Below are 13,086 nucleotides of genomic sequence, written 5' to 3'. Positions count from 1 at the left end.
AATTGGTGGCGTAGATTTGGTATTAGACTTGTTATTCTCCTTAGGCTTTCCTTTCTTTTCTTCCCTTTGGTTTTTGTTTCTTGTTTCTCCTGCGTATTTATCTACTGGGTTGAGGAGAAGAGGACGATGAAGGATGAGAGGTTGAGGATAATATGATTTGGGGTCCTAACATAATTAACAAAATATCTTTATGTTCTAATGTATTTTAAGATAAATTTGGGCCATAACTAAGAAAGCATTAATTTTATTATTCATAAATTCAATAAAATTGGAAGTGAAATTGATTAAAGTATTTTTTAAGGGACTAAAATCGATGTTAAAAAGTCCACATGGGCATCCTCAGCTGACTAGGCTTGCCATTGGACTGTTGACCGGTCAAAATTGAGCAAAATGACTTAATTGGATTAAAAAAACATTTTTAGAGACCTAATTTGATGCAAAAATTTTACAGGGATCAGAACTGATTCCCTTTACAATTACAGAGGCCAATTAACCATTTAAGCCTTTGAATTTCTAATAAAAGTACATTTTTCCATAAAAAAATTTATATTAAAATTGAATGGAATCAATAATTGAGATCAATTTACAACCTCATAACAGTATCATTCAAAAAAAAAAACCTCATAACAGTAATTTTTTCAGAGGCACCACAAAAATTCTCATAACATGTATTCGCGCGCTCCAACATTTTGCATTTGAATTTCTAATAAAAGTACATTTTTCCATAAAATAAAATAGATATTAAAATTGAATGGAATCAAATAATTGAGATCAATTTACAACCTCATAACAGTATTGTTCAAAAAAAAACCTCATAACAGTAATTTTTTTCCGAAACACCACAAAAATTCTCATAACATGTATTCGCTCCAACATTTTGCATTTGAATTTCTAATAAAAGTACATTTTTCCATAAAAAAACTAGATATTAAAATTGAATGGAATCAATAATTGAGAACGATGTAGTTTACTTTTAATTTTCATTAAAAAATGAACTCTTAATTTTCTTTTTGTCAAAATTGTAAACGAGAAACAATTCCTATTAGTCCAAGATTCTTAGATGCATGACGAGGTGTTACGTCCACATATGCTGAAAACATATAAAAACAAAATTTTCTTTCTGTCGTAGGACAACTGTTTTACCTATAAAAGAATGCAAACTCTCCATGACTGAATTACGCATGTGTGATATATAATCTAGATATGCATCTGTGACTCTGTAGTCCCCGTCAAGGTTACAGAACTCAGAGCATATATAAATTAGCTTCGCTACTGTAAAAGAGAAGAAGAAAAGAAAACATTCTTATTCTACCAATTTTGACTCATTTATCTTTGTTTGATGTATACAGGTGAGATAGTATTTTATTTTATTTTTATAAGCTACAGGTGAGATAGTTTTTTTTTTGATTGACAGGTGAGATAGTTAGAATGAAATAAATTGAGTACAAAGAAAGTCGTACGAAAAAGTAATAGTTTAGTAACGGTTTGGTATACAAGACAGTGAGACACCTCAAGGGGAAAAATAGAAGAGAAAAATGAGATAAATTATTTTTCTCTATTCTTTAATTGAATAAACAAAGAAAAGAAAAATACTTGTCTTTTGTGTTTAAAAATAACTTTATCCAATCATAGGTTATAATAATGAGGTGGGGGGAGGTACATCTATCAAATTTTGAGTGTTTTTTTTTTATCAGGCAAAGATTTGTTAGATGGAACTACTTGTAACAAATACAAAGTAAGGGATCAAGTTTTGAGTGTTATTACCAATATTATGCACATTTTGATGGAAGATTATGCCCTTTGTTTTAAGATGCTTGCTGTGACAGATTTGTAGGTGCTATTTGTATGAAAGTACTGTGTTGACTTACAAATAATGTGGGGACTTGTGGGTTGGTTGAAAAACTAATGTAATAAATCATTAATAAAGCGATTATTTGACAAAGAGACTATGTTTCTCAATGCAGGTTCCTAAGACACTCGAAAAAGTTGTTTGTGATTGTTATTTATAAGTTGTGACCAAGGTAAAACTATTGAATCAAGATAAAGACTAAAATGGACAAATAAAAGGCTTAAACGGCTGAGAGTAAACGACTAATAGATGAATAAATAAAGCGTTGAAATGGTAAATCGCTGAAAAAACTGTAAATGAGTTTTCCACATAGAGTAATGCGGAGAATTTGTAGATTGGATCGATTGTTTGAGTTACGTTGTGTGTTTGTACCAATGACTCTTCCTCTATTTAAAAAGACAATTTTGGCTAACCTACGAAAGTTCACAAGCACATGCCACTACACACGTTTAAAAGCATTTACAAGTCATGGGGAGTTGGTGGTTCTTCTCCTGATCAGTCTAGAAGCTAGCTTTAAAGTCGACCTTTTTCGAATCGACTAGCTAGTTCTTAGGTAGTAATTTCTTTTCCTAAATTGAAGGGATGAATCGCTCAGTGTTTTCTAGGACGTGGGGATCTTCTAGAAGCCCTCCAAATTTCTATTGTGTACATAAGATTCTGCACCCTCCCTCAAATCTTGTCCATATTCAGATCCCTATCTGTTTCACTTCAACACACCATAGGCTAGTCTCGTCATTTCCACGTTGGTTGGCAAGATGCTTCGGCTTCTCTAGGAATAGTTTCAGATGTTTTGGTGCCAACAAGTTGTAAATAAACTTAGGAGTTGTTTACGAGTTTGCTTTAGGAGGTTTCTAGAGCGAAATGCATGTGAGGGTATATTTTTGTTTTTCAAATGCATAGTATCTAATTTGATGAGCTTAGTATCTAATTTTGATAAGCCCTTTTACATGGTATCAAAATCAGGTTTGATCCTTGACCTGTACCATCACTTTGAACTCTGCTCTGCAACTCACCTCCACTTGAAGTTGCCTCTTTACCATTGCTGGTTGACTCCATCACCACCAACACTATGACCGCTTTTCCTAGATCGGCCAGAACCTGAAGCCAGGTTTCCAGCAACCGTTACCCGCGCATGAATCACACGCGCGCGCCATCTACTTCTCCTCCTCATCTTATTCACAACACCTGTGACATCAAGAGCTTCTTTGACCAAACGGTCTAGAGTTCGATTCTTGATAACCTCAATTTTGCTAAAAAAAAGTTGAACTTTAGGACATGGTAGGGGGTCTATGCTTGCTCCCCGCTTCAAGCTCAAACCGACAAAGATCTAACAAGCTCTTCCTAAGGGGGCGTGTTAGAAACTCTACGACTTCGGCGCAACAATGTTAAAGCTAAATTAACTTACGCTTGAGGGGATGTTAGAATATGGAAAAGATATCTCATAGTATATTTATCACATCTTTATCTTATCTTATAATATATGAGTCTTATCGTAGAATAATTATAGTAATTTAGATTATTTCTCAGACTGATTTGTTTCCTTGTTTCCTTATTTAATTAAGATTAAGTATTTTATCTTTTAATTAAGCCAATCATTCACCCTATTGCATTTTGTTTCCTCTTCTATTCTTTTTTTTATATTGCTTCTCTTTACACTTACCATTACTCGATCGGTTTACCGCAGCAACTAAGCATCTCTAGCGACCCTCCAAACTTATTTTTTCTTTGGTTTTAGTAAGCTCTTCAATTGTTTAATCGTTTTAATGCTATTATTACACATTCAATAGTCTTGATAGTATGGCTGAAGCCTTTATAATAAATAAGTCTTGGTTGTATGGATGAAGCCTTTATAGAAAATTTTCATGGATATGGTTATGGTTAGTGGTTTGGTTGATATGGTTGTGGTTTTTGGTAATTATCTTGTGTTTCAATCTAGATATGGACTGAGCTATCACAAAGAGAAGGATGGATATGGTGAAATATGGTTAGCAAGAAGTATTGTTTATTTCAATCAAACTTTGATGAGCATACTATGAGAATCTAATACGCAAGCGATCAATAAGAATGTTTTGTTATATATAGTTCTTGTTTACAGATCAACATTGACGGTTGTGTTCCTGAACTAAAATAGGTGATTGTGAATCTTCTTTTTCAGCAGCTAATTCATTTAAGAAAGAAAAAATCTCATCTCAAGTTGCTCATGAATTGAACTAGTGCAACCCGCTCCATCATATTTGATAATTCTTGGTCAATTATTTTTGTGGTACACAAGCACCTGACAAATGTGAACTTATGGAAACTCATAGATCAAATAATAGAAGGACTGAAAATTGTCTTAGGAACGTTCATTCGCACGAGAGATCTCCTTGCTATTAGTGACGTGACTATAGAAGCTAGAGAAGATATATACATTCATGCTTGAGAAACAATCATGAACTCCACTGATTGTCAACATGCCGATTAAAAAACCAACTCTATGGCGGCAGGGCCGGCCCAAGGGTAAACCCTACTAAAAAAAAGCTATTTAGCGACAGGCAAAATCCGTCGCTAAATAAGCAAAAATCCGTCGCTAATCATTTAGCGACGGAATTAGCGACGGATCTGCATCCGCCGTGCAAAAGGGCGTAGCTAAACAATTAACGACGGAATATTATATCCGTCGCTAATAGCGACGGAAATATACCGTCGCAAACGTATCACTTTTCCGTCGCTAATGTGTTTACATGATTAATGCATGTTTCCGTCGCTATTTACGACGGAATATATATGATGTCGCTATTTGCGACGGATTGTTCCGTCGCTATTTAAGACGGAACGTAGCTTTCCGTCGCTGTTTGCGACGGAATTTTCCGTCGCTAACTTCCTGTAAAGTTCCCTCTCTAATTTATAAATGTTAGAGATGGACAAAATCCGTCGCTAATTTCCCACTGTGTAAATGACAAAACTTTTTTTTTTAGCAGTTTTTTTTTCCTGTGCAATAACAATTCAATTTGAATATTTTCCCCAAATAAAAGTAATTCAAAATATACTATTGATTTGAAGTTTCATATTTAAGATCATGTTCATCAACCTACATAACCATAGTAGTGAATCCATACATAGTCATGGTAAAATGTCAAGTATAATTAAAAACATAGTATCAAATACATATATTCATCTAAATCAAATGCCATCCAAATCATCCTCTAATTCTTCATCATCTATGTTATGCTGATTTGTAGGTGATTGTTCAACAGAGCGTGAAGCCATGCTTTGAGGAAAGCTCTCCAAGTGTAACACCCCGATTTCGGTGGCGTCACTTTAGTAACCAAAATAAACTTAATGCGGAAAAACGTACATATTTTTTTGATAATAACTAAGACAAGACTGAATTAAATAAAACCCAAATGCGAAAGGCAACAGAACTAATATACAATATATATAGCATCCCCCGCTGTAAATAGCGACCTCGTCACGAGTAACCTCCAATGACGGAAAGTAGAAAAGTGTAACGCCCGTAGGCAAAATGTACAATCCCCAAAATGATAGGTCAAGTGTCAGCAACACAAGCCCTCCAAAAATAAGAATAAGTCAGAGCTATGACACTAACACCCAACCTTAATAGACTCTAATCACCCATCCCCCATACTTCCAACATCGACTCCCATCTGGTCATGCATGAAGTCCGGGTCCACGTCGAAGGCTCAATAGTAGTCATTTCGCTACGGGTCTTCCCCGAACAACGAGGAATCACGGAAGAATCCACCAACGACATCTGACAAAAAGGGCATACATAGCCCCCCAAACACAGGTAGCACGCGCAAGGGTCAACTTACGGAATATAGTATAGAGAATACAAGACAACAGGTAAAGTATAAGGGGTATAGATATATATGTTATATATATACATATAAGTTCTGCATTGTCTACCCTAAGGTTTAAACATAGCATGTTATCAACACTCTAGTACAATTCCATCATCAAAGCACATAACGATATCTATCAACATCTACTCATCAAAACACATAACGATGTTTATCAACATCAACTCATCAAAACACATAACGATCTCTATCAACATCTACTCATCAAAACACATAACGATGTTTATCAACATCAACTCATCAAAACACATAACGATACAATTAGAGTGCATGATATGTCAATGCAACGTCAATCTCGACGATTCCGGAAAGAGTAGGCTGGGCACGTTTGAGTCGGTCCTAACACTGGCATTGTGTCGACCATAACCCCCGAGTGTCACTTACAACCTTGACATAGCCGGATCAGTCCTAACCCTGCGGGTCGACTTTTCCCTCCGCTATGCCCGACAATCAACAGGTCGATCCTAACCTCACGGTCGATCATATCCCCCGTCGATGTCCGAATTACCCGAAGGTATAAACTGTACCCGAAGGTATAAACTGTACCCGAAGGCATAAACTGTACCCGAAGGCATAAACTGTACCCGAAGGTATAAACTGTACCCGAAGGATAAACTGTACCCGAAGGCATAAACTGTACCCGAAGGCATAAACTGTACCCGAAGGCATAAATGTACCCGAAGGTATAAACTGTACCCGTAGGCATAAACTTAACTCATGATGATTCCTCGAATCATCCGACTCATCTCCATCCGATGGTCAAAAACTGCTCAGCGAGCAAAGAGTATCGACATACTCGAAAACTATCAGTCTCCCGGCTTATCCCTCGGATAGCCCAACGACATAACTGCTCCCACAGCACAAGAGTATCAACATACTCAAAACTTCTCAACTTTCTCAACACTTGGATCCGACGACACTTCTCGTTTTCCAAAACTAAGATCTTCATCCCAAGCTTCCTTTCGAGGTTAACGCCATTACTTAAAGATTTAGAGGTTGTTTAATGTCTTATGAGTTTTCTTTTCAAAATAATATCCTTTTAATCTTATCGCGAATCTTATAAGTTCCCGGGATCTCCAAATCCCAAATGACTCCAGAGAATGTCTCGACCCATGAAAAACCATAACAAGGCCCGAATCTCATTCGTCCTATCGAACTTTCTCAAAACTCTCAAAATAAAATCGGCATGACCTACCCGCTATTCTCACTACTCAGAATCACAGATATGAGTACAAGACATAGTTTAAATCATCACCGTCATCAAACATGTCATATGACAATACATCTCAGACTAAACACGTAGCACTTAGCATATAAATCATGTACCACACATCCTAGATTACCCACATAGCACATAGCATGTAAGTCAATCTCAAAAACATAATAGTAGATGCATCATCTACATTGTCAGCCGAAGCCTCAGAAAACATTTTCCCAATCATACACAAACAAGTGCATAAACAGTAAATCAAGTCAAATGCGTCGACACCTAAAGCATTAGCTAGTAAGGTAAGTTGCCCTTACCTCTAGTTATTCCAGCGTTCTCCTCAAACGTTCCTTCACAATGAGCTCCTTGATCTTCAGGAAATTCTTCAAAAGAACCTTTAAAGTAAAACCACAGAATTCTATCAAAATCTATCGGAAACTAAGCTACTAATACTTACTAAGGTTACCCGAAGTAGTACATACTCCGAGGTACGATAATCTAGCGCGAAAGAACAAGTTTTCGAAAAAGGAATTTTTCCTCCTCCCCCCTAATAGGGCTCGGCCACTTTGTGCAATTAGGAGACTCAATTTTTCTTCGATCAAACTTGGTTCCTATACTATCATTAGCCGTAACTAAGGGTATTCTGAACTCGGAAAAATTATCGGATCAAAAACTGTCGCAGGGGTATTTTGGTCATGATTTTTAACTTAGAAATTTCAAAACTGTAAACCCAAAAACCAAATTTTGCAGGGACGTTACTAACGACGTTTATGACAACTAATCCTACTAACACTAAGCTAAGGCGATAGTTTTTAGCCTAAAGGTGAAGCTTTACCTCAAAAACTCCAAAAATGGGTATTTTAGGTTCAAATTGATTCCGGCGACATAACGGAAAATCTAATCCGGCAGAAGTGATCTTGGACACATATAGAAGAGGTTTAGAATCAGAAATGAAAGATTCAGGATAGTTTTGCAAAAACCCATAAACTATCCGCTCAGAAAACTCTACAGAAAAGCTATGGAAAAAGCGATCAGAGGTAAGGATTAGCGACTATACCTCGAAGCCTTGAAGTAGCAACTAACGGATCAACGATCAAGCAAGCGATGAACAAAATTCTTCTTCCTTCTTCCTTGTTCTTGGCCGCGGGTTTGAGGAGAGAAAATGGAGGAAAATTTGAGTTTTTCTTCCTTTCTTTGCTATATATAAAGGTTGGAAATTCGCGGGAAAAAGAAAGTTTCGCGAATCTAATTTTTCCGGCGTCATACTCCGTGAATTAATAGATATGTTTTGGCGAAAGAATTCCAAAACTAAAATGAGGTCTCTTTGTATTTTTGGCAACTAAAGCATAGTCGGTATAAAACTATTTTACCCGATAAGTTGCTTTTTGCATCGAATGTCGGAATGGAAAACTTCCTTCGGAAGAAAGATTGAAATCATCAAGAGAAATGGGTGTACGCGTGTAGAATATTCATTTGAAGCTCTGAATAGAAAAAGTCTTCATCGTCGAGAAATTCTAGGGTTTTGAAATACCAGGGATTAGGTTTCGGCAAACTTCCGATGATTGGAATCGGACGTTCGTAGATCCTAGAGTTTCGCCTCGAAACAATTGTGATATATGGAAAAAGAGAAGTTCTAACATTTCTCTGAAGATTTTTGGAATTAACTTCCGTCGTGCCTAAAAGTGAAAATTAGCTATATACTAGGGTTTCTGACCTAGGTTTAAGCGTATAACGATCGTGCTATAACTTTTATCGACTTCGATACGATCCTTTGACTTTTCCTGAACTTTCTCCTTCATAAATTTATTTCATTTGGTAAACTCTTGTTCAGGTTTCCTTTCACGATACATCAAGCCTAATCGTAAATGGAAATCTCTTCCACTTATTCTAAGCTTAAAAACTTGGGTCTTACACCAAGAATCTGTCCAAGTTTGCAAATTTTTCATCATGTCTCCATTTTTCCCTTTAGCTTCTTGTTCTCCTCTGTTAAAGTAGAAACAAGATTTCTCATTGTCTCATACTCTGAGGGTGAGACGCCATGAGATGACGTGGCCTTAGAACGTTTGAACTTTACAGCCTCTGCACCTAATCCATAAATCCGCCCCTTCTTGTTCGCACCCCCAACAACCTCCAAGTAGATTTCATCATTTGATTTTTTGTGGGCACCATCTTTATTCTCCTGTGAGTCTCTTGCAGCAATTTGTGTTTCAAAATCAACCTTCACATAAGATTTAGATATTAGACATCATGAAAACTGAAAACTACAGCAGTTGGACAACTAGAAAAATCTCAGCCATGTTTAGATATTAACATCTCAGCCATGTTTTGGATGACAAACAATCTGCCTGTCAAATACATGCAGCTATTTTTGCACCTATAAAAGGGCTGTGCAAAACTAACAGTAGCTAGACCAAAAACAGGCAGGGAACACAAAAATTGCAGCAACTTATAACATATAATTGCAGCCCACAAAATGTTAGATAAAGATGGCTAATTAAAGAACAAAGATATAGTAACTTACCGCAATCTTCTCTGCTACTGGGGAAACCCATTTTGTGGGATCATTTTTGAGTTTGTGAGTGATTTCAAATAATTCCCAATTATCAGGTTTCTTTTCACTCGATTTTTCCTGCATAAAAAATGTAAACTTGTAACTTATCACACATATCCAAGAGACACTATTTGTCTCAAAAAAAAATTAAGGTAAGAGTTACTTACTAATCTCCTAAAGTGCTCAGATGAAGGAATGGACCCTCCTATATGTAGGGGACCACTAGATGACTTTCTATTATTAGCATTTATTGCTGCCTTTCTCTTCCATTCGGCGTCTTTCTTCCATTTTTGTTCCATCACCTTACGGTTTTGCTCGGGAATCCAGGTTCCACTATCTCTCTTAATACGCACCCTATACAGTGAGTCCCCTAGCCCAGTAGATGCTTTGTGGTCAAAAGACTTCCGGATTTGGATGTCATGCTCAGGTAGCCATCTAAACTTCCTCTGCATAACAAATATTCCAAGAAGGAAATTTGGTAAAACAAATATGAAGGCAGATTGTGATCAAAATCCCTACTATGATATATTCATACCTTAAATTCATTAAACCACATGTTAGTCAAGTCTGGATCAAACTTATTTGCTGTTGCATAACTTGTCAAATTTCCTACAAACTTGCTTTTTATAATCGTCATGATCTCGCGGACAATACCGGACGGCTCAAACCTATGAAACAAAGTTAAACAACTTGTCAACATAAAGATTATTACTAAAAATAAGGACAAAATTGTAACAACTTACTCGTTTGATGGAGCTGGACGGATCAACATTCTTCCATCAGCGCTAAGATTACCAATATCCTCAGATGGAACATGACTAGCCGCTGAATGGGTAGTGGAAGGTGGTGTGGATTGCCCAACAAGTGGATCATGACTAGATGTGGAATCTGCGGTGGGTTGACAATGGGGAGGCGCTGCATGGGTAGTGGAAGGTAGTGTGGATTCCCCAGTAGAAGGTGGTGCTGCCATAGTACTATTCCTTTTACCTCTCCCTCTTCCCCTACCTTTGCCAAGACTTCTATTAGTATTTCTTCCTCTACCAAAACCTCTACCACCACTGTCTTCCATCTACATACATATCAAATTATAACCAACTAGGAAAAATATAAGAAAATACACAATATGTCACAACATATCACATTGTTCATAAAAATATACATAAGGGAAAACACACAAAAGAGAACATAAAGTTCATAAAAGAGAAGACATAAAAGATGACATTGTTCATTAGAAATACATAAAAGAGAAGACATGAAAGACATAAAAACTTGGGACTACTCCATGTCAGAGTCGGAATTCCCATCTTCTTCTATAAGTTCTTCCTCTTCTTCACTACTTGTTGAGTATTCAATTTCTTCTTCATCTTCTTCTAAATCTTCCAAATCCATTTGGTTCCATGGTAATTCTTCTCCTTCATCAGCTATGTCAACAAGAATTTCCTCAAGATCGTCATTTGCAACCATTGTGGGCATTTCTTGTACATCATCATCTTGATAAGCATCATCAGGTTTATTTTTCCCCAAAAATTGAATGGCATTACGCGCCTTGGTTTTTATAACAGCTAGCCAGCTTTGTTGCCCTTCAGGATAGGATGAAAAGTACACTTGCTCTGCTTGTTGAGCTAGTATGAATGGATCATAACTTGGGTATCTCCTAGATTTTTTAATCTCAACATTTCCATAAGCATCAATCCTTGTTCCTTGAGGGCTAGGATCAAACCAATCACACTGAAATAAAACCACCTTCTTAGTAGGGCTACCAGTGTACTCCAACTCAAAAATGTCAATTAACATCCCATAATAATCATTGCCCACTGAATCATTTTCCCCACATCTAACACATACACCATAATTTGTCGTACTCATTCCTTCATTTTGTGATTTTGTGACAAACTTGTATCCATTAATAATATAATTACGCCACTTCTTGACATTTCTAAGAGGACCCCATGCCAAACTCTTCAAAAGCACATCATCAATTTGATTTCTTGAGTCAAGCACCTAAAACATATATCATTTTGTTAATACAACCTAAGATATGCTAGACTAAACTTTTGAAGAGATTAGTAATAGTTTCACATACATATGATTTCAACCAAGTAGGAAACCTCATGGAAATTTGTTTGTCCAAGTCTTCATCATTTATCTCTGGATCTAGTTCTCGTAGAAGATCTGAGTATATGCTACATAAGCAACACACCAGTTAAACACAACTTCACATAAAAGTGATGTATCATATTGTGTTTTGGAATGACTTACTTGATGTAAGGTACCACCTCAGGACAATTCAACAAAATATACAAATGTCCAGCTTCCATTTCCTTATCATTCAAGGTAGAGGTGATACATTTTCCATAACTACGACCTGGATGATTAAAAATAGACAATGGCGGATTCTCAGATGAGCCTTCTCCATCATTCCGTGGCACCCTTGTTCTCCTTGATGGAACATCAGTAGGATAATAATATGAAGCAAATGTAGACATCTCTTCCAGCAAATACGCTTTGGCAATTGAGCCTTCTACACGAGCCTTGTTTGTTACCTTTTGTTTTAATGTTCGTATAAACCTATTAAGAAAATTGAAGATCGATCTTAGAGAAAAAGAAATAATGACTTTCAAAGAGATAAGATATGATTATGCACTAACCTCTCAAACGGATACATCCATCTGTACTGGACAGGACTTGCTTCATATGCCAAATGAATTGGGAGGTGTTCCATTGAGTCAAAGAAACTTGGGGGAAATATTTGCTCTAATTTGCACAGAATTATTGGAATGTTTTCCTCCATAATGTGCAATTTACTTTCCATCAACAATGATGAAGTAATTTCTCTCCAAAATTGGGAAAATTCAGTAAGTGTGTTCCAAATAGGCTTCGGTAAAGCTTTGAATGCTATTGGAAGCAACCGCTGCATGAATACATGGCAATCGTGACTCTTCATGCCAGACAACTTTGCTTCACTCCTATCAACACATCTGGCCAAATTGGAAACATAACCATCTGGAAGCTTAAGATCTGAAACCCATTCACAAACACTTAGTCTTTGCTGTTTGGTTAATGCATATTGTGCCTTTGGTTTCAAAAAGTTGCCATTCTCAGTTTGTTGTACTTCTAAACCTCCACGCATACAATATTCTTCCAAGTCCTTCCTAGACTTGAAGGTATCCTTTGTTTTCCCTTTGGTGTCCATTACAGTGTACAAAATATTGAGAAAAACATTTCTTTCAGTGTGCATTACATCAATATTATGTGGGAGTAGAAGAGTTTTCCAATATGACAATTCCCAAAATATACTTCGTTTAGTCCAATGATGCTCTACCCCATATCCTCGTGAATGATCTTCCTTTGATTCCTCCATACTCGGTAAATGTCTAACTCTTTCCCACACTTCTTCACCCGTCAACCTTCGTGGAGTAGTTGAGGTCTCACCTTTACTTTTTGTAAATTTAATTCTTACATGTCCTGTATTCATGATCTTCTGGTAAAAATTGGTGATGATAGTCAAACCAAGAGACCTTCCGACTATATGCAAGAGAAAATGCCTTAGAGCGCTCCATACAAACCGGGCAAGCAAGTTTTCCCATTGTCATCCAACCACTTAACATACCATACG

At 36.7% G+C, this 13,086-nt stretch overlaps 2 protein-coding genes across 2 annotated transcripts; both read right to left on the bottom strand.

The window, feature by feature from the left end:
- Positions 1-8,864: 8,864 nt before the first annotated feature.
- Positions 8,865-10,539, bottom strand: LOC130736487 (uncharacterized). Its single transcript, XM_057588314.1, has 5 exons — positions 10,214-10,539; positions 10,006-10,138; positions 9,638-9,916; positions 9,441-9,548; positions 8,865-9,137 (listed from the first exon to the last, which is right to left on the bottom strand). Exons 1-5 carry the CDS (start codon positions 10,537-10,539, stop codon positions 8,865-8,867), a joined length of 1,119 nt encoding a protein of 372 aa, XP_057444297.1.
- A 206-nt stretch (positions 10,540-10,745) lies between these two features.
- Positions 10,746-12,831, bottom strand: LOC130736486 (uncharacterized). Its single transcript, XM_057588313.1, has 4 exons — positions 12,119-12,831; positions 11,730-12,038; positions 11,554-11,653; positions 10,746-11,471 (listed from the first exon to the last, which is right to left on the bottom strand). The coding sequence occupies exons 1-4, from the start codon at positions 12,829-12,831 to the stop codon at positions 10,746-10,748; spliced, it is 1,848 nt and encodes a 615-aa protein (XP_057444296.1).
- Between the last annotated feature and the right edge of the window lie 255 nt (positions 12,832-13,086).

This window comes from Lotus japonicus, chromosome 2, assembly GCF_012489685.1.
Source record: "Lotus japonicus ecotype B-129 chromosome 2, LjGifu_v1.2".
Classification (NCBI taxonomy): Eukaryota; Viridiplantae; Streptophyta; class Magnoliopsida; order Fabales; family Fabaceae; genus Lotus; species Lotus japonicus.
This window is presented reverse-complemented; position numbering and strand designations above follow the sequence as displayed.

Coding starts and splice junctions, on each gene's coding strand:
- LOC130736486 (XM_057588313.1), bottom strand. CDS start 12,831: ATGGAGGAATCAAAGGAAGATCATTCACGAGGATATGGGGTAGAGCAT. Junction 12,039..12,118: donor TGGATGTATCCGTTTGAGAG/GTTAGTGCATAA, acceptor TTTTCTTAATAG/GTTTATACGAACATTAAAAC. Junction 11,472..11,553: donor CTACTTGGTTGAAATCATAT/GTATGTGAAACT, acceptor TATATGTTTTAG/GTGCTTGACTCAAGAAATCA.
- LOC130736487 (XM_057588314.1), bottom strand. CDS start 10,539: ATGGAAGACAGTGGTGGTAGAGGTTTTGGTAGAGGAAGAAATACTAAT. Junction 10,139..10,213: donor CGTCCAGCTCCATCAAACGA/GTAAGTTGTTAC, acceptor TTTGTTTCATAG/GTTTGAGCCGTCCGGTATTG. Junction 9,138..9,440: donor CAGTAGCAGAGAAGATTGCG/GTAAGTTACTAT, acceptor TCTTATGTGAAG/GTTGATTTTGAAACACAAAT.